Source organism: Mytilus californianus, unplaced genomic scaffold, assembly GCF_021869535.1.
Source record: "Mytilus californianus isolate M0D057914Y unplaced genomic scaffold, xbMytCali1.0.p SCAF_6, whole genome shotgun sequence".
In the NCBI taxonomy this organism is placed as follows: Eukaryota; Metazoa; Mollusca; class Bivalvia; order Mytilida; family Mytilidae; genus Mytilus; species Mytilus californianus.
In genome coordinates, this window is record NW_026262712.1 from 27449197 (window position 1) to 27471400 (window position 22204).

The 22204-nt window shown below is 40.9% G+C and overlaps 1 protein-coding gene across 1 annotated transcript; it reads left to right on the top strand.

The window, feature by feature from the left end:
• The first annotated feature begins 626 nt into the window (after positions 1-626).
• Positions 627-22115, top strand: LOC127706808 (uncharacterized). Its single transcript, XM_052211494.1, has 2 exons — positions 627-683; positions 20188-22115. The coding sequence occupies exon 2, from the start codon at positions 20205-20207 to the stop codon at positions 21888-21890; it is 1686 nt and encodes a 561-aa protein (XP_052067454.1). The 5' UTR covers positions 627-683; positions 20188-20204; the 3' UTR covers positions 21891-22115.
• The last annotated feature ends 89 nt before the right edge of the window (positions 22116-22204 follow it).

The following is a 22204-nucleotide window of genomic DNA, read 5'->3' on the forward strand; positions in this document are numbered from 1 at the left end:
ACTGTAGCGTGACCATCGCACATAGCGTACCATCGCACTATAGAGGCCTACAAATATATAAAAACTACACCATAAAAATTTATAAACATGTTATTTTAAACAGATTGGTTGTGATTAATATAAGGTGTGGATTGTTGAAAGTTGTTGCATTAGTTGTATTTCAGGACCTCTACAAATATTATCGATTAACATTGCTTTATTTCAGGTCATTAATTGTCGAATTATGGAGGTCCTGAATTATTTCAAGATACCCTGAAATGGAGTATAGAGGTCATAAGGGTCTTGAAACATTTCAAGATGTCAATTACATGTAGGCATATGTAATTATGGATATAATATAATATAAGTATTGGGCTCCTGAATACAATAACATTAATTATATCCTCGCCTCACAGATTAATTTTGAAAAAAAAAATATTATGCCACAGATTTCTTTTTATTTTTTATAGAAGATTACATAATAATTATTTTACAAATTTAAGCTTCCAGACTGTATGTTCATTTTTTATCAACGTAATTAAATTTACATTCTCTTATCTTATTTTGAAATGAACCGCCATTTAAACATCACAGTTGAACTGTTTGTTTACCAGTTTACATTGTTGTCGTGTTTACGTTCTATTTTTACCTGTTTACCTTCCTTGTGGGTCGCTGTTTAGATCAAAACTCCAAGCTTAATTAAGGTAAATATCGGCCTTAAATTTGGTAAAGTGATCTGTTACTTGTAATACTTTTCCTATGATCGTTAACCTTGCAATCATATCATTTTAAAGTAGTGTTTTGTATTGAAAGGCTGGTTAATTTTTATCATTTATGATCACCTAGCACATCGATTATTTTAGATCACCTGGTCCAAAGGGCAATATTCGTTAACGACTGTCGTTTTCCACCTTCCGTTGACAGGACTTTGTTACAGTTATTTTCCTTTTGTAACCATTTTTAGCTCACCTGGCCCGAAGGGCCAAGTGAGCTTTTCTCATCACTTGGCGTCCGTCATCGTCGTCCGTCGTCGTTAGCTTTTTACAAAAATCTTCTCCTCTGAAACCACTGGGCCAAATTTAACCAAACTTGGCCACAATCATCATTAGGGTATCTAGTTTTAAAAATGGGTCCGATGACCCCGCCAACCAACCAAGATGGCCGCCATGGCTAAAAATAGAACATAGGGGTAAAATGTAGATTTTGGCTTATATCTCTGAAACCAAAGCATTTAGAGTAAATCTGACAGGGTCAATGCGACATTGATTATGAGGTCAAGATCTATCTGCCCTGAAATTTTCAGACAAATCTGACAACCTATTGTTGGGTTGCTGCCCCTGAATTGGTAATTTTAAGGAAATTTTGCAGTTTTTGGTTATTATCTTTAATATTATTATATATAGAGATAAACTGTAAACAGCAATAATGTTCAGCAAAGTAAGATCTACCAATAAGTTGTATGACCAAATTGTCAGTCGACCCCTTTAGGAGTTATTGCCCTCAATAGTCAATTTTTAACAATTTTTTCGTAAATTTTTGTTATCTTTTACAAAAATCTTCTTCTCTGAAACTACTGAGACAAATTTAACCATACTTGACCATAATCAATATTAGGGTATCTAGTTTAAAAAAATTGTCCGATGACCCCGCCTTCCAACCATCATGGCCGACTTGGTTAAAAATAGAACATAGGGGTAAAATGCAGTTTTTGGTTTATATCTCTGAAACTAAAGCATTTAGAGCAAATCTGACAGGTGGCAAAATTGTTCATTAGATTTAGATATATCTGCCCTGAAATTTTCAGACGAATCCGACAACCAGTTGTTGGGTTGCAGCCCCTGAGTTAGTAATTTAAAAAAAAAAAAAATGCAGTTTTTTGTTATTATCTTAGATATCATTATGATATCTAATATCTAATACTATTAATTATGATTTTAACCTTATTTTACATGATTTCCAAAGCATCAGTAAATACAGGTGAGCGACACAGGCTCTTGAGAGCCTCTAGTTATGTTCTCTTAGCGTTTACAGATCGCCTGGTCGAAAAGTGTGATCTCTTGCATAGTCAAATAACACTTTATAAACTTAATGCGTCACAAGATCTTGTCAAAACCATATTATGTAAAGACAAAATATCATCAAGTAATAATAAAACAACAAACGTAATATGAGAGTACCACATAAGACAGCTGTGGCGTTCCATACTTTATAGACTTGATTCGTCACAAGAGCTTGTCTGGATTTAACTTTACCGGGAACACTCAAACCCAGATCTTTGAAAGCCGGGGATGTATAAGTACTTTGAAACGTCAGGAGCCTACTGATAAATTATGTAAAAAGAAACCTGAACAGAATAAAAAATCTATCTAAGGTAAACTGTGCCGAAGGAAGTTTGAAACATAATTTCAACAGGTAATTTTTAATACCGGACAATCAGAATTATAAAAAATTGCCTGTTGAAATAGAACCAGACGCACGATTATTTTAAATGTGAAGAACTGGATGATGGCAACTACTCTCTAATCTCTATACATGTATTAACATTGAGCAGAGGGCAAACATGGCGACTAGAGCTAAATATATCGCCTTATTGGTCGCTAGCTTTTATTCGAACGGCCGTTACTGTCTTTTACAATTTTTGGTGTTAAGATATATCGTCTGATTGTTCGCTGGCTTATTGTTCGCTAGCTTCAGCCTTGTCAATGGAACTAGAAGCACAATTATTTGAAACTCGAAGAAATGGATGATTGCAGTGATCTGTAAACCCTATTTAACGTTGATCAACGGGCAAACATGGCGACACTAGCTGGATATATATATATACAACTTATATTACTCTGCTTCTTGTTTAAAACTGCGTTGTCAATACAAATTTAAGTTCACAGGACACTGATATTGGTGCCACATACCCCAATGAAAATATGTTAAATCCTATTTTCATCTTCGTGTTTGGAACAACTTGGTGGAAACTAAAAATAAGATATTTGATGGTCCAACTTAATGACCCTTGGTAGGTAAATTTTCGTTAAGTATAAATATACGAAGAAGTGGTATGATTTTCAAGAGACAACTCTCGAGAAGAGACCAAATGACGTAGAAGCTAAGCAACTATAGTTCACCGTATGGCCATCAGCAATGAGCAAATTCCATACTGCATAGTAAACTTAAAAGGACCCGAAATAACAAAATGTAAAACAATTCAAACGAGAAAGCAAACAGGTTGATTTATTAAAAGAAAAATAATACACGAAAAACAAATATGTTAAACAGCAACAACACACGACAACCACTGAACAACATGCTCCTGACTTGGGACAGATACAAACACAAATGGCAGGGTTCAAGAAATAGTTGCGGACGCACCTACCCTCCCCAAACCTGGGGCAGTGATGTAACAGCACAAGATAAGAACAAACTATACAATCAGTTGTAAAGGGCTTAACTTAACAGATCAATACAAAGCACAGAAAAACAACAAAATCACAATAGACACACAGAACAGATCTTAGAGTACTCGAAGTTACTGATAGCAGTAGTGTCAAAAAGCCGATTCTGCGGCACTTGCCATTTTAAGCACAAATTCAGCATAGGAACCCCAACCCCAAACATAAAATGCAAACGCAATACGTTTCAATTAGCCTAAGGGTAAAAACAAGAATGTCTTTCAGTTTAGCACAAAACCCAAACACCTTAGAAGGATGTAATCCTAGGGTAAATACAAATATGTCTTTTACACAAAACCCAAACACCTTAGAAGGATGTAATCCTAGGGTAAATACCAATATGTTTTTTACACAAAACCCAAACACCTTAGAAGGATGTAATCCTAGGGTAAATACCAATATGTCTTTTACACAAAACGTCAGAGATACCCCAGCCTCAAATACCTTAGAAGGAAGCATTCCCCAAATTGATATACATGAAGGGATGGCATCCAATATTGTTGATATAGATATGGATCAGTATAAAAAATTCTTTCTGGAAATGGAAGAAATGGAAGATATTACCCCAACTCCCCAAAAGCAGCAGTGTTGTAGCAACCCTAAAATGGAAGATATGGACGAAAGGACCAACATTTTTCAGCACTGTGGTACGAAGGTGCCTCAAAATATTGAGAATGATACTGCCGAAGAACCAAAAACTTGCGGCGCTTCGCTGAAGAGGAAGATAGGACAATTCTGCAAGAGCAAACCGTGGAAAGATGGGCTCTGCTGGAGACACAGTAAAGAACCACGCCAGCAGGAGGATACCCCAGTTGTAGGGAATATTGTGGTGAAAACCACCATGAAAGAACTTCGAAAAATCGCAAAGAAGGAGGGTCTTAAGGGATATAGTAGGAAACCCAAGGGGGAATTGGTTAAGTTAATTGAGACCAATACTGCCCACAAATTTACTCGCGAAGAGGTTTTTACCAAAAAGGAACTGAAGACTATTGCTAAAAGACGGGGAATTACCAACTATTCCCGACTAGGGAGAGCTGACCTGACCGAACTGGTGAAAAAGAACATTGAAAATGCCCCCGTTGAAGAGGAAATCAAAATTGTTAACCGACGCGATGCATTGAAAGGTGTATTTGGCACAATCACCATTGAACCCTTGAAACAGCATGATATGCTAACGTTTTTTAATGTAAGTCAAAGCACTATCGCCAGCACAATTTCAGATGCACTCACCAAAAAGAAGGCCCTAAAAGTGCAATTAGTACTACAGGTGGAGATGGTAAAAACAAACCCAGCGACCGGAGAAAATATCTACGTCATTCCCCACTTTAGATCAACCCTTACCACCATCACCGAATCCACAGACCTTGAGTTGGAAATAGCATTTATGGTCGAGAAGGCCAAAGAAAATATGGCTAAATACATGCGTGAAGGTAGTGGGTGGACATTTGGTCATATTGAAAAGCTAGAAATCCACTTAAACAAGTTTAAACCTCTCAAGGGCAGTTCCTACATAGCATTGCCAAAACCGCTCGCTCAAAAGAAAGCTATCATCAATGTGCAGAATACTGATCAGGAATGCTTACGCTGGGCCATTCTTTCAGCCCTACATCATGAGGAAGTTGACAAACACTGTACCAAACGGGTGGGTCAGTACAAAAAGTGGGCTGATGAATTCAATTTTGATGGCATTGAGTTTCCAGTCTCGCTAAAGGCCATTGACAAATTCGAGAGGCAGAACACCGACCTAAACATTAAATTCTTTGGCTTTGACGGTGTAAAGAAGGGTGAAGATGAAGAAGAGGACCTCCAAATATATCCCCTCAGAATATCTAAGAATACAGGTTCGAGACATGTGGATCTTCTGTTCCTGACCAATGAGAGCAAGCAGCACTATTGCTGGATTAAGAGCCTATCTCGATTTTTGAGCTGTCAAATCTCAGAGCATGGTCATGAACTGTTCTTTTGCCGCAGGTGTTTGTCTCACTTCTCAAGACAGGATATCCTGGACGAGAATATGGAGTATTGCAGTCAGAAGGATGCAGTAAGGATCGAGATGCCAGAGGAAGGAACCCACATAGTCTTCCATAACCACAAAAAGTTGATGAGGGTTCCATTCGTCATTTATGCGGATTTCGAGTGTTTTACGGAGAAGGTCGACACTTACCAGCCAGATCCATCACAGGCCTACACAAAGGCATATCAACAACATCAACCATCAGGTTTTTGCTTTGGGTGAAATATGCTCACGGTGGTTACAAAGACTCAGTCATCTACTGTGGAGAGGATGCAGCTAAAAAGTTTGTACAGTGCATGGAGCAGGAAGTTAGGGAGATTGCTAAGCTTTACAAGGAAAACAAACCTATAGAGATGACCAACGCTGATAAGGAGATTTTTGAAGCAACTACAAACTGTCACATTTGCGGTGGTGAATTAGCTGGTGACAAGGTTCGCGATCACGATCACCTCACAGGTAAGTATCGCGGCGCAGCACACAACCAGTGCAACTTGGACTTCCAACTTCCAAGACATGTACCCATTGTTTTCCACAACTTGAGTGGATACGACGCCCATCTTTTTGTGAGCGAATTAGGAGTTGGGGAAGGTAAGATAAACTGCATCCCTAACACCGATGAGAAATACATCAGCTTCTCGAAAGAAGATTCATAGATTCATAGATTCATACAGGTTTCTACCGAACTCCCTGGAAACCTTGGCAGGGAATCTTACAAAGGAACAATTCGGGGCAATAAAGAAGTGCTTTGGCGATCGATATGAACGTATGATCAGGAAGGGAGTATATCCCTATGATTACATGGATGGACCTTCCAAGCTAGAGGAAACACAACTACCACCCAAGGAGGAATTCGTCAGCAAACTCCATGGCACACACATCAGCGACGAGGACTATGCACATGCTTAGCAGATGTTTAAGGAATTTAGGTGTAAGACTTTGCGGGACTACCACAATCTATACCTGGAAAGTGATGTAGCCATATTGGAGGATATTTTTGAGGACTTCAGGAATATATGTATGGCTAACTATAAACTCGACCCTGCACACTATTTCACATCTCCAGGACTATCCTACGATGCAATGCTAAAATGTACAGGAGTGAGACTAGAACTCCTCTCGGACCCTGATATGCTGATGATGTTTGAGAATGCAACCAGAGGAGGTGTCGCCATGATCTCTCATCGACATGGCAAGGCTAACAATCCCTACATGAAGAATTTTGATAGCTCCCAGCCAACTAAGTATTTGACCTATCTTGACGCCAACAACCTCTACGGATGGGCGATGGTACAATCTCTGCTCACGGGAGACTTTGAGTGGGTAGAGCCAGAGGAGATTGAGGAGATCCTAGAGTACCCCGATGACCATGAATATGGTGCCATGGTGGAGTGTGATTTGGAGTACCCCGAAAAGCTTCATGATGCTCACAATGACTATCCACTAGCTCCAGAGAATGTGGAGATAAATAAAGCTAGTGCCTCACCTAGGTAAGCGCGAAAAGTATACTCTCCACTACGAAAATTTCAAAATGTACATGACGATGGGCATGGAACTCACCAAAACACGTCGGATTATCAGGTTTAGACAATCCCCATGGCTCAAACACTACATCGATCTTAACACCGCTCTCCGCACCAAAGCTAAGACCGATTCTGAGAAAGACTTTTTCAAACTTATGAATGTCTCAGTTTTTGGAAAGACCATGGAGAACATCCGCAAGAGGGTGGACGTCAGACTGGTCAATAGTGAGAAGCAGGCACTTAAGCTTGTGGCCAAACCCAACTTCGATCGTCGGGTCGTCTTCACCAACAACTTAGCAGCCGTCCACATGAAAAAGACCAAGCTTAAGTTTGATAAGCCTGTGTATTTGGGAGCCTGTATTCTGGACATTTCAAAGATCCTGACGTATGACGTTCACTACGGTTTCATCAGGAAGATGTACGGTGACAACGCCCAGCTGCTCTTTACCGACACTGACATCTTGGCCTATGAGAATAAGACCGAGGACTTTTACAAGGACATATTACACCACACATCCAAGAAAAATTCGATACCTCCAGCTACCCTACCGAGCATCCTTCAGGCATTCCCACCGGTGTAAACAAAAAGGTGGTTGGAATGTTTAAGGACGAGTGTGGTGGTAAAGTGATGACAAAGTTTGTAGGTCTCCGGGCAAAGTTATACTCCTACAAGATGAACGACCACACTACCACCAAGAGAGCAAAAGGAGTAACAAAGTCTGTCATCAAACAAAACATCACCTTTGATGAGTACAAACAATGCCTAGACACTCAGCTGGAAATATGTAAGCCGATGAACATCATCCGCAGCCGCCTTCACCAGATCTACACCGAGGAAATCAACAAAATAGCACTCTCGGCCAAGGATGACAAGCGACATATTCTGGAGGATGGGATCAGTACTCTTGTCCATGGACATTACAAAATCGAAAAGGAAATCTAAAGGCCACTTTTGATTCGTATAAATAAAGTAATGGGTAAAAGTAAACGCAACAATTATACAAAATTCACCAGGTATGCTGGTTGGGTCAAGAATGTATTAATGAATATCGCCAGAAGATGGAACTCTATAAAAAACAAGATAAACTCAGAGACCGTTTGGAGAAGAGAAAGGCTGAAGAGATTAAAGAACAAGAAGCTGAAAAGATCTTAGCGATGAGGGAATTTACCAAAAATTATTACAGGATTTTACAACACCTCAGCAAGCTAGGATTAAATAAATGAGCAGCATACGTGTGCACAACATAACCCTCCCCAATAAACCTCTTTCGAATGTAGACCTCGTGAAAGCCACCAGGGACCTAGGAATCCTATGTTTCAGAGGGGTTTTCATGCGAGATACCCTACCACCCAGCCCGCGCCGCATCGAATGTGGAATCTTGAATCACGATAGCTGGGAAGGTCCTGGAACGCATTGGACCTGCTGGTATAAACGTGGGCCGGTAAAGTATTACTTGACTCCTATGGATTGCCACCGCTTGACGAGATGGTGAACTACTTACAGCCTGAAATTCGATATAGCACCGATGATTTACAGCAGCGAGGCTCGGTGGTGTGTGGTCACTTTTGTTTGTACGTGTTAAATATGCTGTCGGCGGGGAAGTCGCTAGAGGACGCGGTCTTCTCATTCTATAAATAAATGGATAAGTTTGGATCTCATGCAAGAAAGCGCGCATCCCTTTGGCGAATGCTGCAGGATTTGGATATGAACGACAATCGTATTAATACAATAGCCTAGGACATCCCCAGGACAGCTCGGATGCTGTGACAAAACGGTGGGTAACCCAACAAATGAAAGATGGTATAAAAGACATCAATGACCTGGAGGCTGCGCTTGAAGCAATTTCAAAAGAGCTCGAGGCGATGAAAAAACACCTGAACGGTCTCGTGAAAGATGTGGTGAAGTGTTTGCCTATGGCCGGCGGTATGATGAGTGGTGCCCTGGATATGCAGGGATACTCGATCGTCAATCTTCCAGAGGGGGTGGCGGCACATGAACCGGTAACCAAAGGATGGTATGCGAAGAACTATGTAGATCTAAGCATGGCGATTCAAAAGAAAATAAACACCATCGAACAGAAGGTGAAATCTTATCACACGACGGACAGTAGCTGGCGCGAATTGGATTCCATATCTGAGGAGGACCAGCGCATCGACAGAATCAAGGCGAAACTTATGAAATTATAAGGTAACACAGCAGAGTTTTCCTGTCCTATGAATTAGGACAAGAAAACTTGACTAGTCTATTGCACATCTGCAGCTTTGACCCAAGAGTTGAATTCCGTGGGATACCCCCTCCACTTGACGTAGAGCTCTTTTATCCCTCCCCGGGTTCTCCGGCGCAAGACCTTCTCGATGCGGTAGATGTTTTGATCAGTCTTTTGAAGTTCGGGCTCATAGAAGGATCCCTGAATTTCCTCGCCACTAAAACCTTGAAGCGATAGGTGGGCGGCTGAGTGTTCAACACTAGGGAAATGGTAAATACTTCCTCAGTCCAGCTGGGTGTGTATCCCTTCTCGAATGTACCTTTCTTCTACGTGATTCGGACTTTATCGCCAGCACGAAATCGTGGTGGTTTCATGGGAGGTATGCTTCCATAAAGGTTTCAATACACCTTATTTTCATGCTCCTTGTGACTTGCGGCGACAGGGGTCATTTTGATGGATCGGTGCTTGGTGGTATTGTACTGGCGAACAAGATTATTCAAAACATTGATGTAGGTGCGTGTAGAGTTGGCCGAGAAATATTTGAACATTTTCTCTTTCATGGTGCGATTCCAGCGCTCAACCACACTCGACTTCTCCTCATTTTCGGTGGAGTAGAGCTCAATATCATGCTTTTGAAGCAGCTGATTTACATCCTTGTTGTAAAACTCAGTGCCTTTGTCTGTCCAAAGCTTCTTGGGCATACGCTCCTTGAACACCGCTTGAAAGGCATCTCGCACCGTCACCCCCTTCTTGTTTTTAAGTGGTATCAACCAGCCATATTTGGAGAAGACATCGATGATGCTCAGGATGAACTTATTTCCCTTGTTGTCTCTAGAAAAGGCACTCATCAACAATTCGGCCGCCCAGGTCTTATCCACACCACCCACTACCACACGGCATTTTTGAAACTTACGTCGAACTGGTTTGTGCAACTCCGCAGCTAAATCATCGGTCCAGCGAACTTTTTTTTTAACACCCAGACCGAATCGAGCTTTGGTACCGATGATGGGTCCGACGATGCTGCGGTCCATGCGTTCGCGTGTGGTAGGGTTGGGAATGGTGTTAAGCGAGGCTAGCATAGCTTTGTCACAGATGGAGTTGCGTGCGGTTGTATCCTTGTGCTGGGCATAACAAAGATCGTGAGGATATGCAGCCTGGTCCACTCGATTAATGGGTTTGGACCAAGCCTTCGGGGTGCCATCGGGGAGTAGTCGCTTGCTAAGTTTAGTCCCTGGCCCGGTGAAGTTGTGTCCGGGGAGATGCATTTCCATGGGTAATCGGTTGATTAGTTTGTTCATGAACCCTGCACCGGTTGTAGCAGCAAACTGAGACTTCTTGGTTCCGCACACCTTGCAGTTGCCAAACTTCCTCCGTCGCCCGTTGCTGGTAATTGTTTCACCAGGGTTAACTGTGTCCGTCTTCCTACGGCATTTTACGCAGAAGATCATCGTTATTTTATTTAAATAAATGAACGTCGAAGACATTTCCTACAGTGCCAACGCCCCCAAGAGGAGCAATCACTACCTCCTACCGCAGCGGTCGATCAGAGGGTTGATCATTGGGAAGTCGGACTGTGGTAAGACAACGCTGTTGAACAACCTACTCCTGTGCGATGGATGGCTCGACTACGATCGATTGTACGTCTTCGGAAAATCACTTCACCAGCCCATCTACCAGCTGTTGCAGCAAGCGCTGGGAAAAGGCTTCCCTAAGGAAGATATTCGAGACCTCCTACAGTGTAAGAGCAATTAACCCTACTCGTTGATCGATGTGGTCGACGCCTTACTACCACCACGACACCCGAGTGGTATTGACACTTTTTTCTTCGAGCAAGGGATCGATGTACCAGACCCCCGGGAACTCGATCCCAGCCGCAAAAACCTCATGGTGTTCGACGATTTGATGCTGAGCAAACAGAACACGTGTGAAGACTACTACGTGCGCGGTCGTCACAACAACGTCGATTGTTTTTACCTGTGTCAGAACTACTTCAAACTACCCCGACAAACGATCCGAGAAAACGCAAACTTTATCTATCTCTTCCAGCAAGATGCTAAGAGTCTCGATCATATTCGGCGCGATCACTGCAACGATCTTACCAAGGAACAATTTGACGCTCTGTGTAAGCATTGCTGGTCCCAACCCTATGGATTTGTAACCATCGATCTCACAAGCCCCAAGGCAAATGGAAAATATCGATGCAAATTAGAAGAGTTCTATGTAAACTAATTATAATAAAGGGATGGCATCCAATATTGTTGATATAGATATGGATCAGTATGAAAAATTCTTTCTGGAGTGGGAGAGTGAGGAGTCGGAGAATGAGATAGAACTGGAGCTGGAGTTTGGTCCTATGGATCCTATTAAGCCAAAGAGTATTTGGTCATGCAAATGTAAATTTGAGTGGAACCCAGTAGATATGATAAGCATGTGTTTGAAATGCGGTCGCATAATCACCCGCACGATCGATAGCAGTGGAGGTGATTTCGACGCGTGGAACTCTGGCCGTCTGTATGGTAAGGTGGAGCGCTTTTCTCAACCCCAATGCCCTACCAAGACGATTCGAGGCCATCAGTGCACACACCCATGCCGCCCTGGTAAAGACCTATGCGGCAGACACTTTAATCTTGCAAAGAAAAAGGGAACCGTAGTGGATACGGTCGATACCCCTAGCGATTGGGAAAGGCGTCTGAACCTTCCCCCAGGCGCTTGGGAGCGTTTCTCCTAACGCTTAAGGGCGTCCACACCAACGCTTAAAGGCGTTCGATCCAACGCTTAGGGGTGCTCAAACCAACGCTATGGGGCGTTCACACCAACGCTTAGGGGCGTTCGACAGCGTTCGATCTTATAAATAAATGACGTTTATCAAGATTACCGACCCTAAGCAGCGTGAGGCACTTGCCAGGGAGTTGCAAGACACCAAGCGGAAGATTCAAGCCAGTAATATGCAGCATCGTCTCGACAAGATTGGACTTTCCAGGGTGTTCAAGCCTGTTGTTGAGGCTCAGCGGGAAGCAGCTTCAAAAATCACCAAAATAATCGAAGATTTACCTGCAGCAGTGCCAGCCTTCCCTCCTCCACCGCCCGAGTTTGCTGATCCACTACCCATCGCACCACCTACAAACACCGTCCTCGGACCACGAGCACAGCAGTATTTGCAGCTCAGTATGACTCCTTCCGCCGACCACACCTGATCTGAAAACGATGGTATCTTCATCGGAAGCTCACCAGTTACTTTTGACGATGATGATATTTTCGTAGATGGTGTGAGGTACAAAGGAACCCTTGGCCTCTGGGAACTCATGGTAAAAAAGAATCCAGAATCGTTCGAGCCCGAAGACCTAGAGGACTATGCACAGATCCTAAAAGTTCCGGTGCCATGTATCAAGGCAATTCCACCCTCTCGAGAACCCCGAAGGCGAATAAGGGTTACAAGTGGAAGGAAATCGTGTCCCACATCTACAAGAAGGATAAGTTTGGTAGTGGGCTGCAAACCATATTTCTTCCTTCCAACTTTAAACAGCTTCTCGATCGCTTGGAACTCTGTGCTGCAGCATACCAAGCAGGAAATAATGGTATGCGCAACGAAATTGTGTCGATTATCGATGCTATGAAAAGGGGTAGACATATTAGCATCGATGAATATAAGGCGCTTCATCGTAGTATCCTAAAAATTAATGTTGCAAATCAAGAAAGGTTATGCTCGAAAGTACGCCTACGGTGGTAAAGGACTGTTTGACACAATCGCCAGTTTGGCTGGACGCATGTTTACTTCCTCTGCCGCCCAAACCCTAGGAAGTAAGGCCGTGAGTGCTGCCACCAATGCGGCCTTGAAAGGTGTTGAGAAAGGGGCTTCCAAAGCCGTCGACCATGTGGTTGATAAAGTGACCCGCCCCAGGAAACGTATTAAAACCCCTCAACAGCCTAGTGTTCAACGCAAGAAGCCAGAGCAAGTTCGGTTAAACAATCTAATCTCCGGCTCTGGTATCAAAACCATCCACGACTTCGTCCAACGCTATAAATAAATACATTATGTCTGACATCCTTACAATCACCGAAGGGTTGACCTTCGACGAAAGTCTCCAGGAATGTCGGTTCGAGAATACGAACCACAAGCCGGTGCCCAGCTGAACAATCCCGGTGCTGAAATCCGAATCAACATCGAAACCCAGGATTTGTTCCTACACCCCGCCGAAAGTTATCTCGTGGTGGAAGGTCGACTTCTCAAGAATGATGACACAGCATATGCCGATGGCGATCTTGTGTCGCTCACCCATAATGCTATCATGTATCTCTTCAAGAGCATCAGTTACAGGCTTTCCGGTCAGCAGATCGAACATATTAACGACCCCGGCATCGCCACCACTATGCTTGGAATGTTAACCTACCCCGACGACTTCTCCAAATCGCAGGGTCTCAACCAACTGTGGTATAAGGATTCTTCCGCCGATGCTGAGGCTGAGAACACTGGATTTGCAGCCCGCCATATATACATTATCACCAAGCCCAACAACAAAGGATCGTTTTCGTTTGCCATCCCCCTAAAACATATTTTTGGATTCGCAGATGATTACAACAAAATAGTGTACGGGTTCAGACACGAACTCTCACTCGTTCGCGATTCAAATACTGTAAACAGGGAAATTTTCGCTATTTTCGCGGTAAGAATTGAAACGCGAAAATAAAACGACCGCGAAAATTTCAAGGATATTTTTTTCATAAGATGAAGACCATCCATGTACGTATATAACAAGGATATGTACAGGACCACTGTATAACATCGATTTTTACAGACGACAGATCTATTCCTCAAATCATAACTGTATTTCTAAATGAAAAGCAATGTTATAAATCATGACTTTAACTCAAGTTAATATTCTTAACATGGAAGACATCTTAAGCAAGCGGACATTACGGGATATTGTTAGGTAAACAACGCTCGTTACAAATATGTAAATGACACCTGCCAATCAATTTAAAAAGTATTGCCTCATTGAATCTGCTTCACAGATTAATCAGATAAAAAGATCGGTTAATTGGCATTAATCCTAACAACATTTAATTTACCCTAAATTATGTTTCTTTTCTGTTTATTTTGTATGTGTTTTTACAAGCAAACATGACACAACTTTTAATCCTAAACATTAATGAACCGAAAACAAAAGATTTCTGATTGATTTTATTACTTGATTTACGGTACATGTGCAGCTGCTCACATTCTAAATCATTTATGAAAATATTTATATAGACCACTGGGATATCGCGAATTCATAACGGCGCGAATTTAGATTGTGTTAATAAATCGCGAAATAAAGACGGCGCGAAAATTTCCCGGTTTACAGTACTAATGCCATTTTGAGAGCAGCTGCCGTCAACGATCCGGCAAAGATCGTCCTGAGTAAACCATCGTGGTTCGTCCCTCACATCAACCCCTCAGACGAAAATAAGATGCAACTGTACAAAACCATCCAAAGTAAATCCAAAATCCACTGTGGATTTCGCATGAGACAGTGTGATTCCATAGCCGTTCCCAAAGCCTCACAGTTTAACTGGCGTCTAGCTGCCAAGAGTGGTCGCGAAAAGCCTAGATATATCATCGTTGCCTTCCAAACTAACAGAAGTGGTGATCAAACCCATAATGCTGCCGAGTTCGATCACTGTCGATTGCGAAATATCCATGTCACCCTCAACGCTGAACGGTATTCAGCAGTCGATTATAATGCAGTTTTCAACGAAAATAGGATCGCCAGAGTGTTCAAAGAGGCCTCTGACTTCAGAAAGAAATTCCACAACATGGAAAGTCTCCTCAGTAATGGTGGTATTAATCCCTCCGATTACATCGACTTGTACCCCTTGTTTGTAATCGATGTGAGTCATCAGTCTGAGCGTCTCAAAGAATCTACTGTAGACATTCAGATCCGGGCCGAATTCGCCCGCAATGTTCCAGCCAACACCGAGGCGTTTGCACTTGTCATTTCCGACAGAATCCTACAGTTTGAATCCGATGGTCAAAAGATGAACGTTGTGTACTAAAAGTAAATGGATAAAATTCACCTACAACTCCTCTTTGCCAGTCACCCCGCCGAAGTCTATGCGATCGTAGTGAAGGCTAGTAAACAACTCAAGGAGCAGTATGACGGTATCGAAGAGTGGAAGCAAAGATATTTGACAATGGTCTACCATAAATAAATGGACAACACATTGTTGCAGCAAATTGTCGATAATACCGACCCAAAGCATGGGTTTTCCTTCATCGTCTCTGGAAACGATAGCCAAATCCTTACCCGATTCAACCCCCCACTACAACTCAAGGAATCCAAGGCCTACGAGATGGCATTGGTAAACCTGGAAATCTATAACTCCATCCCCAACATTCACACAGGTAACAATTCCTTCCGCTACTCCCCCGACGATGGTGCCAACTGGTTTCCCATCGCACTGAGCACAGGTTCCTATGACATCGAAGACATCAACAATGAGATCCAGCGGCGGCTACGGCTCAACAAACACAAAACGAAGATCATCATCGATGCAATCGGGCGACCCTAAGAGCAACGCTGACCCTCGCCAGACACTATCAAGTAGACTTCAACGTTGTCAATAGCATCAACACCGTCTTGGGATTCGAGCGGCAAACTTACACGTTCGATATGATCACAAACGGCTATACGGAAGGGGAACACATTGTAAATATCATCAGCACCAACAGCATTCTGGTGAAAAGTGATATCATCCATGGAAGTTATGTGAATGGTACACAGCAGTCTACCATCTACAGCTTCTTTCCCGCAGACGGTCCTGGTATGAAGATCATTCAAACCCTAAAGAATCTAGTATACTTGCCGGTGACCTTGCGAACCATCAATCGCATGCAAACGTATCTCACCGATCAAGCTGGTAGGCCCATCGATTTCAGGGGTGAACATCTCACCATCCGCTTTCATCTTCGTGAGGTATAAATACATGACTTATCATGAACAAGGTTTGAACTTGACAAAAGGTCAAGATATACTACAACGGGCGGCTAAGAAAGGTTGTCCGGTCTACATTCGTTTGTCCCACGCAAACCTGCAAGGCGAACAAATTTTGTGGCTCACCACCCGCCAGGTTCAAAAGATCGCCAAGCTTCTACAAAAGGGTACTGGTGGTATGGTCCTAGAGTTGAGTGCGACCCAATTGAAGGAAAACATGCAGAAGGTGGGTGGCTTCCTACCTATGTTGGCGGGGCTGGCAATGAGGGCACTCCCCATGTTAGCTAAAACATTTTACCCGCCTTGGGTGTTGGAGCCTTGAGTGGTCTTGGTGGTTGCACCGTGAAACCTAGTGGCAACGGTCTCTACCTCAAACCTTCAAACGCCCGGATCACCTATGGTGATGGACTCTACTTGAAGCGTGGTCAGCATTTCCACGACGGAGCTGATCTGATCTTAGGTGCTAAAAGCCCCTTCAAAAATATTCCCCTCCTCGGTATGCTCCTATAAATAAATGGATGATTTAGATTCTGGATACCGACAGACCAGAGTCGAATGTATGGAAGATCAACTCAACGCGGATATACATAAGTATCAACATACCTTGAAGATCTACAAACGTCTGGACAAAGTTGTATCTGTAGCACTGGGTGTTTGTTCTGTGGGCAGTTTGGTGTTAACCAGCTGCACCATGGGTTCAGCTTTGACCGGTATAGGTATTATAGCCTCCCTTCCCCTAGGATCCCTTGCTTGCTTGAGTGCCACTGGCGTGATGGTACTCACACTAATCTCAAGGCGTATCATGAAAAAGAAGAAAAAACACCGCGACACCTTGCAATTGGCCAAAAAATTTTTGGTTGAACAATGTATTAGTACTGCTTTGGCTGGTGATGAACAAATTGATGATGCTGAGTTTGGGAAAATCACAACTTGCCTCAAAAACTACTACGATGAAAAAGATAAGCTCCGACAACCTTCCACCACTTTTAGTGAGGATCTTAATGCGCATGCGCCGTGAAAAACGTCACACATCATTCCGTTACACTTCACTCCACACATCGTTTCACGATGTGCTCCATTCCGCTTCATTTCATGATGTGTGACGTTTCAAGCATAAAAAAAAACTTTTCCAATCCTGCAGAAATGTCGGATCGGAAAAATTGTTTGAACCCCACCCGGCCCATTATTTTTTTTTTTTTTAACTTACTTTCTCACAAGGTTGCAGGAAAAGTACTCCTGTTTGTTCTTTTTGCTGACTTCTAAGCCTGTACTTCTCACAAAGGCTCCTTCCAAGGGTTCCTTCTCTATATTCAGTATACTGCAAGCCCACACCCTTGTCGTTTCTACTTCTCTGTTTTTCAAGGTGAGAATCTTACTCCTCCCAAACTTCCCATCTACTTCTACCACTTCCAGGATTTTATAAATCACTCCGATTGGGAGTTCCTTCCATTTCAGGGTTTCCAGGCTCTGGTCCTTTGCCTTTTCCTCGAAAACATTATCGTTGATAAAATCGTTGTCTGTAATTTTTGAACTTTTAAGTTCCTCCATCTTTTGTACGAAAGTCATATTTTGTTTCTACCCTAGGATTACATCCCTTTAAGGTGTCTCTACCATTGTTTACAAAAGCCAAATTTGTATTTACCCTTAGACTAATTAAAATGCTGGTCCATTTACATTGTAAAAAAAAAAGTTGGATTTATGGTAGATTTCCCCTTAAAAATGGAAAGTGCCGAAGAATCGGCCTTTTTACACTACTGATAGCTATTTGAAAGCATAAAACGACCAACGAAAACAATCATTAATGTTAGACTAAAATGTCAATCTGAACAAATTCAACTTCCATTAGATTAGTTGTAAAGACGTCATAAACAGTCAGATAAAAACATGACATCAGGCAATGCCAACATAGAACTGTTTGAATAAAAGACATTGACACAGAGGAATTCGCTGATTCTTGTTTAGTTTGAACAAAAATTGTTGAAGCTGCACGTCAAAGTGCTCATAAATTAAACAGGATTTATGATTGGAAGGTCGTTTACAAACTAAACTCGTAACATGAATGGTAATTTTTCCTTTGATCTTCGAGTGAGTTAACTACGGTTATTTTTAGAGGAGTGCGTTAACTGAATGTTTTTTTAGTCATTGCACTCTCCAGTCCCGCCGTGTGTCGCTTGTAATAGGAAAAGCAAAGAATGGGAGGAGCTTAGACCAGTGCTCTAACTTCCATCTCAAAAGTTGTTATTTCACTGTCTAGCTCCGCCTCCTTCGCCTAGTAAATTATGAATTGTTTTTATCGTGACAACATAAATATTCCAAAAAAAAAAAATGTCACTGGAATTTTAGTCGTTTAATTTCCTCCCCTTCATGAAAGAATAAAACAAAATGTAGTAGAAATGTCTATAAATTTTCCTACTATTATTTTGGTTGGATACCTGTTTTTATAAAATGTTTCCTTCTTATCACAACGATAAAACTCATTTGAAACTACACGTCATTTTCGAGTTGGAGGGCAGATAAACATCAAATAAAATTTTGCATCCCTCCGCCCCCTTTTCAAGAGTTTTTTTGGGAGAAAAAATATTCTATAACACGTAAATAGCTATGGAGCCTAAATCCCACGGCAACAATTCATTCTAATGTACCTATATCATGTGTATCTGACCAATCGAACTGACATCTGCTGCAGTTGTTAATTTTCGAAAATCAGATATAGTATCACGCCACTAGTTTATTGACATATATTGAAAAGTGCAGTAAAGTTTTATTGGTCAGCATTTGACCTTTGACGTGTGTCATACCCATTAATGTTACAAATCATATATAGCCACGCCTTACTAATTAACATATTTAATCCACTCAAAGCTACGCTTTTCGTGAATTAAATACGTTAATTCGTAAAAGGCGTGCTATATATATATAACTTAGTTTAAAAACATTGTTTAACGTTGATCAGATGGCTATCATTGGGATTTTAGTTGGACATATAATGTTGATTAAAACTTGATGGGACATCACGTTTGTCATCGTCTTATCTGAATCTGCATGGCCAGTCTGTATATCTCACATAAATAATTAGGTTTTCTGTGATTCTGCTTATATTTCCTCCCTGGACGAAAAACTCAAATGCTTAGAAACTTTACAAGATTGAAGACTTGAATGACCCATATAAAGATTCACATCCAAACCGGATTATGTTGAAATCAAGGTAGCAGTACCGATACGTAGCTAGCATTAAACTCTCGTAAAAGACTTCTAAACATTATAAAAATATTATTTGAAAGCTGTTGTAAAAACTCTTTATTAGGACTCGTTTAAATAGAAAAAGTAAAGTCACAGAGACAGTCTTTGATTATGATTTACCAAATTCAAAAATCTTCTTATAAAATTGTTACAGTTGCTAATGCCGCTAAAACTATTGGATGCTATTTTTTCTTAAACAGAAAGCGGATTTTGTAAGGTGACTGTCATTGATAAGATGGAAAAATATTTAGGAACTCATACGAGAAATAAATTAAATCAATAGGTATTCCAATTTTAATAGTTTTCTGTAAAATGGTCTCAAACATTAAAGGTACTGTATCAGACATATTGCAAATTCTCTGCATCTAACACAACATGGCCGTCAGTATTAAAGTTATGTGTATGTACATTTTAACTAAGCAATAAGAAAAAGTGCTGTTTCAAAAACAAAAATTCGCAAAATAGCGCCACATTTAACGTACGTGCGTTTGAATAAAGACCTTGTTGTATATGTCTGCAAAATTACCAACAATGCAGTTTGTACTATCAACCACGAGGCATTAAAAATATATAACATAAAATGACAGGAAATAAGTATACATGATGCAATATTTCAAGTGGATTGTAAAATAGATTAGATTAACAAACTAACTAAAAGGGGGCAACTAGAGTAGCACTCATCAACAAAGGAATTATAAGGATAAAGACGGGCTAACTGTAAACATATAGGGTCATTAATGCACCTTTTTGTGGGACAGACATCTGCTTGTTTGTTTAAAATTTCCATATCGAATGCTTATTTTTATTTTGCAGGTGAACGTAGTCTTATAATGGCTAGTGCAGCACATATTTGTGGTGTATGTGATCTTCGTCATGTGACCAAACTAACCGTATCGTGGTGCCCAGATTGTGATGAAGGGTTTTGTTCCGGTTGTGAAGAACATCACAGCTTGGCAAAGGCAACCAGACATCACCAGACGATGCCAATAGCTGAATATCAAAAACTACCTCCAGATGTCATGCAGATTCCTCTGTCTTGTACCAAGCATGATGAGAAGTTTCTTTTATACTGCAGAGATCACGAAACACCGTGCTGTGGCAAGTGTGTCAATGACGGTCATAAAAAATGCCAAGAAGTAGTTGATCTTGACGATATAATAAAACATGCAAAGACTTCTTCTTCGTTCGAAGAAGTAGAAGACACATTATCTGAAGTAGTTGATAACATGCAAAAAGTACGGAAATTTCACCAAGAGAATCTGCGTACAATATTAGAGAACAGAAAAAGTATTGAAAACGAGATTCAGAAAATACGCTTGAAAATGAATAATCACCTTGATCAAATACAGAAGAAATCAATTAATGAAGTACGAACTTCAGAAGAAAACATGAGCCTTGAAATAAAACAGAAGATGAAAATTTTGGACGAAAAGGAACAGTATTTTACGACATACCGGAAGAAGATAAACAATATTAAGCATCATGCCTCAAACTTCCAAGCATTTATGGCAAGAAAACAACTAGAGACTAAAATATCTGCGGAGGATGCATTTCTCAAGTCATATGATGAAAGCGAAAGAAGCAAGAGCATCGTTTTGAATATCGATGCAGCAGTTGAAAATATTATGACTAACTTGAAACGATTTGGGGAGATTGTAGTTGAAACCAAATTATGCGATCTTTCGTTAGCTTGTAAGAAAAAAGCACAGGCTCAGATGATTATTCCAAAAGTCCAAACTAAATCCATTTATGATACTGAATTAAAGTTGCAACAGAAAATCTCCACTTCATTAACAAATATTAGGGGTTGTTGCCAGTTACCTGATGGCAGAATGGTTTTGTCTTGCTTTACGACCAAAACAGTGATATTTTTAAAGACTGATGGCTCAGAAGACTTTGTTGTCGGATTACCGTCTGCTGTTGCTGTAGCTCATGTTAAAAGCGAAAATGCCATTGCTGTTACGTCTTATCTACCAGATAACTGTATTCAGGTTATTGACATTGCCGGCAAGAAAGTGAAGAAATCGATTTCTTTGAATACAGTGAATATGAATTTCGGCATAGCAGAGAGACAGAGCATGCTATTTTTTTGCTCTGAAACAAGTGGTCTGAAAATGTTAAATTTAACAGATAACTCAGTAACTGATATCAGTTATGAAAATATCCCCGCGTTTTCATATGTTGACACATTTGATGACAATCTGTTTTACACAAACTTTGAAAAAAATACAGTAACATGTTGCAATATTAAGGGAAGAGTGAAATGGACATTCAAAGATACAACCATTTTGAAAACACCTTTTGGTATCGCTGTAGATAACAGTGGCAATATTTTTGTTATCGGTGGAGATTCGTGTAATGTGGTTGTTATTGAACCTAATGGACAAAACTGCAGGGAACTTTTATCTGCAAAAGACGGCCTTAAAAGTCCACAATCACTCTATTGTGAAAGACGAACCAATACCTTATTGGTTGCCAACGGCAAGGACAATGTGTTTAAGTACACTATTGTCTGAATGAAAATATATGAACAAAAACAAACAGCAAATATATATACATTTCCATTTGAAAACATAATGATTTCTAAATTAATAAAAACATGTGAAATGACCGCTTATTATGCTATGTTTTGAACGATGAGATTCTAGCTTAAGGATATGAAATACATTAAAAATGACTTTACACATTGTTATAGTTATTTTGATAGTTTTCTAAACTGATTATTAATTTTTGCACCACAATTTGTTCTGTTGTAGTTAATGTATATTCAAGTAGCAAATTTACTTTATTGTGACTAAAAGAAAATAGGAGATACTGAACATATATGTTA

Bases quoted from the DNA above. Each gene is read 5' to 3' on its own strand.
- LOC127706808 (XM_052211494.1), top strand. From the start codon at position 20,205: ATGGCTAGTGCAGCACATATTTGTGGTGTATGTGATCTTCGTCATGTG.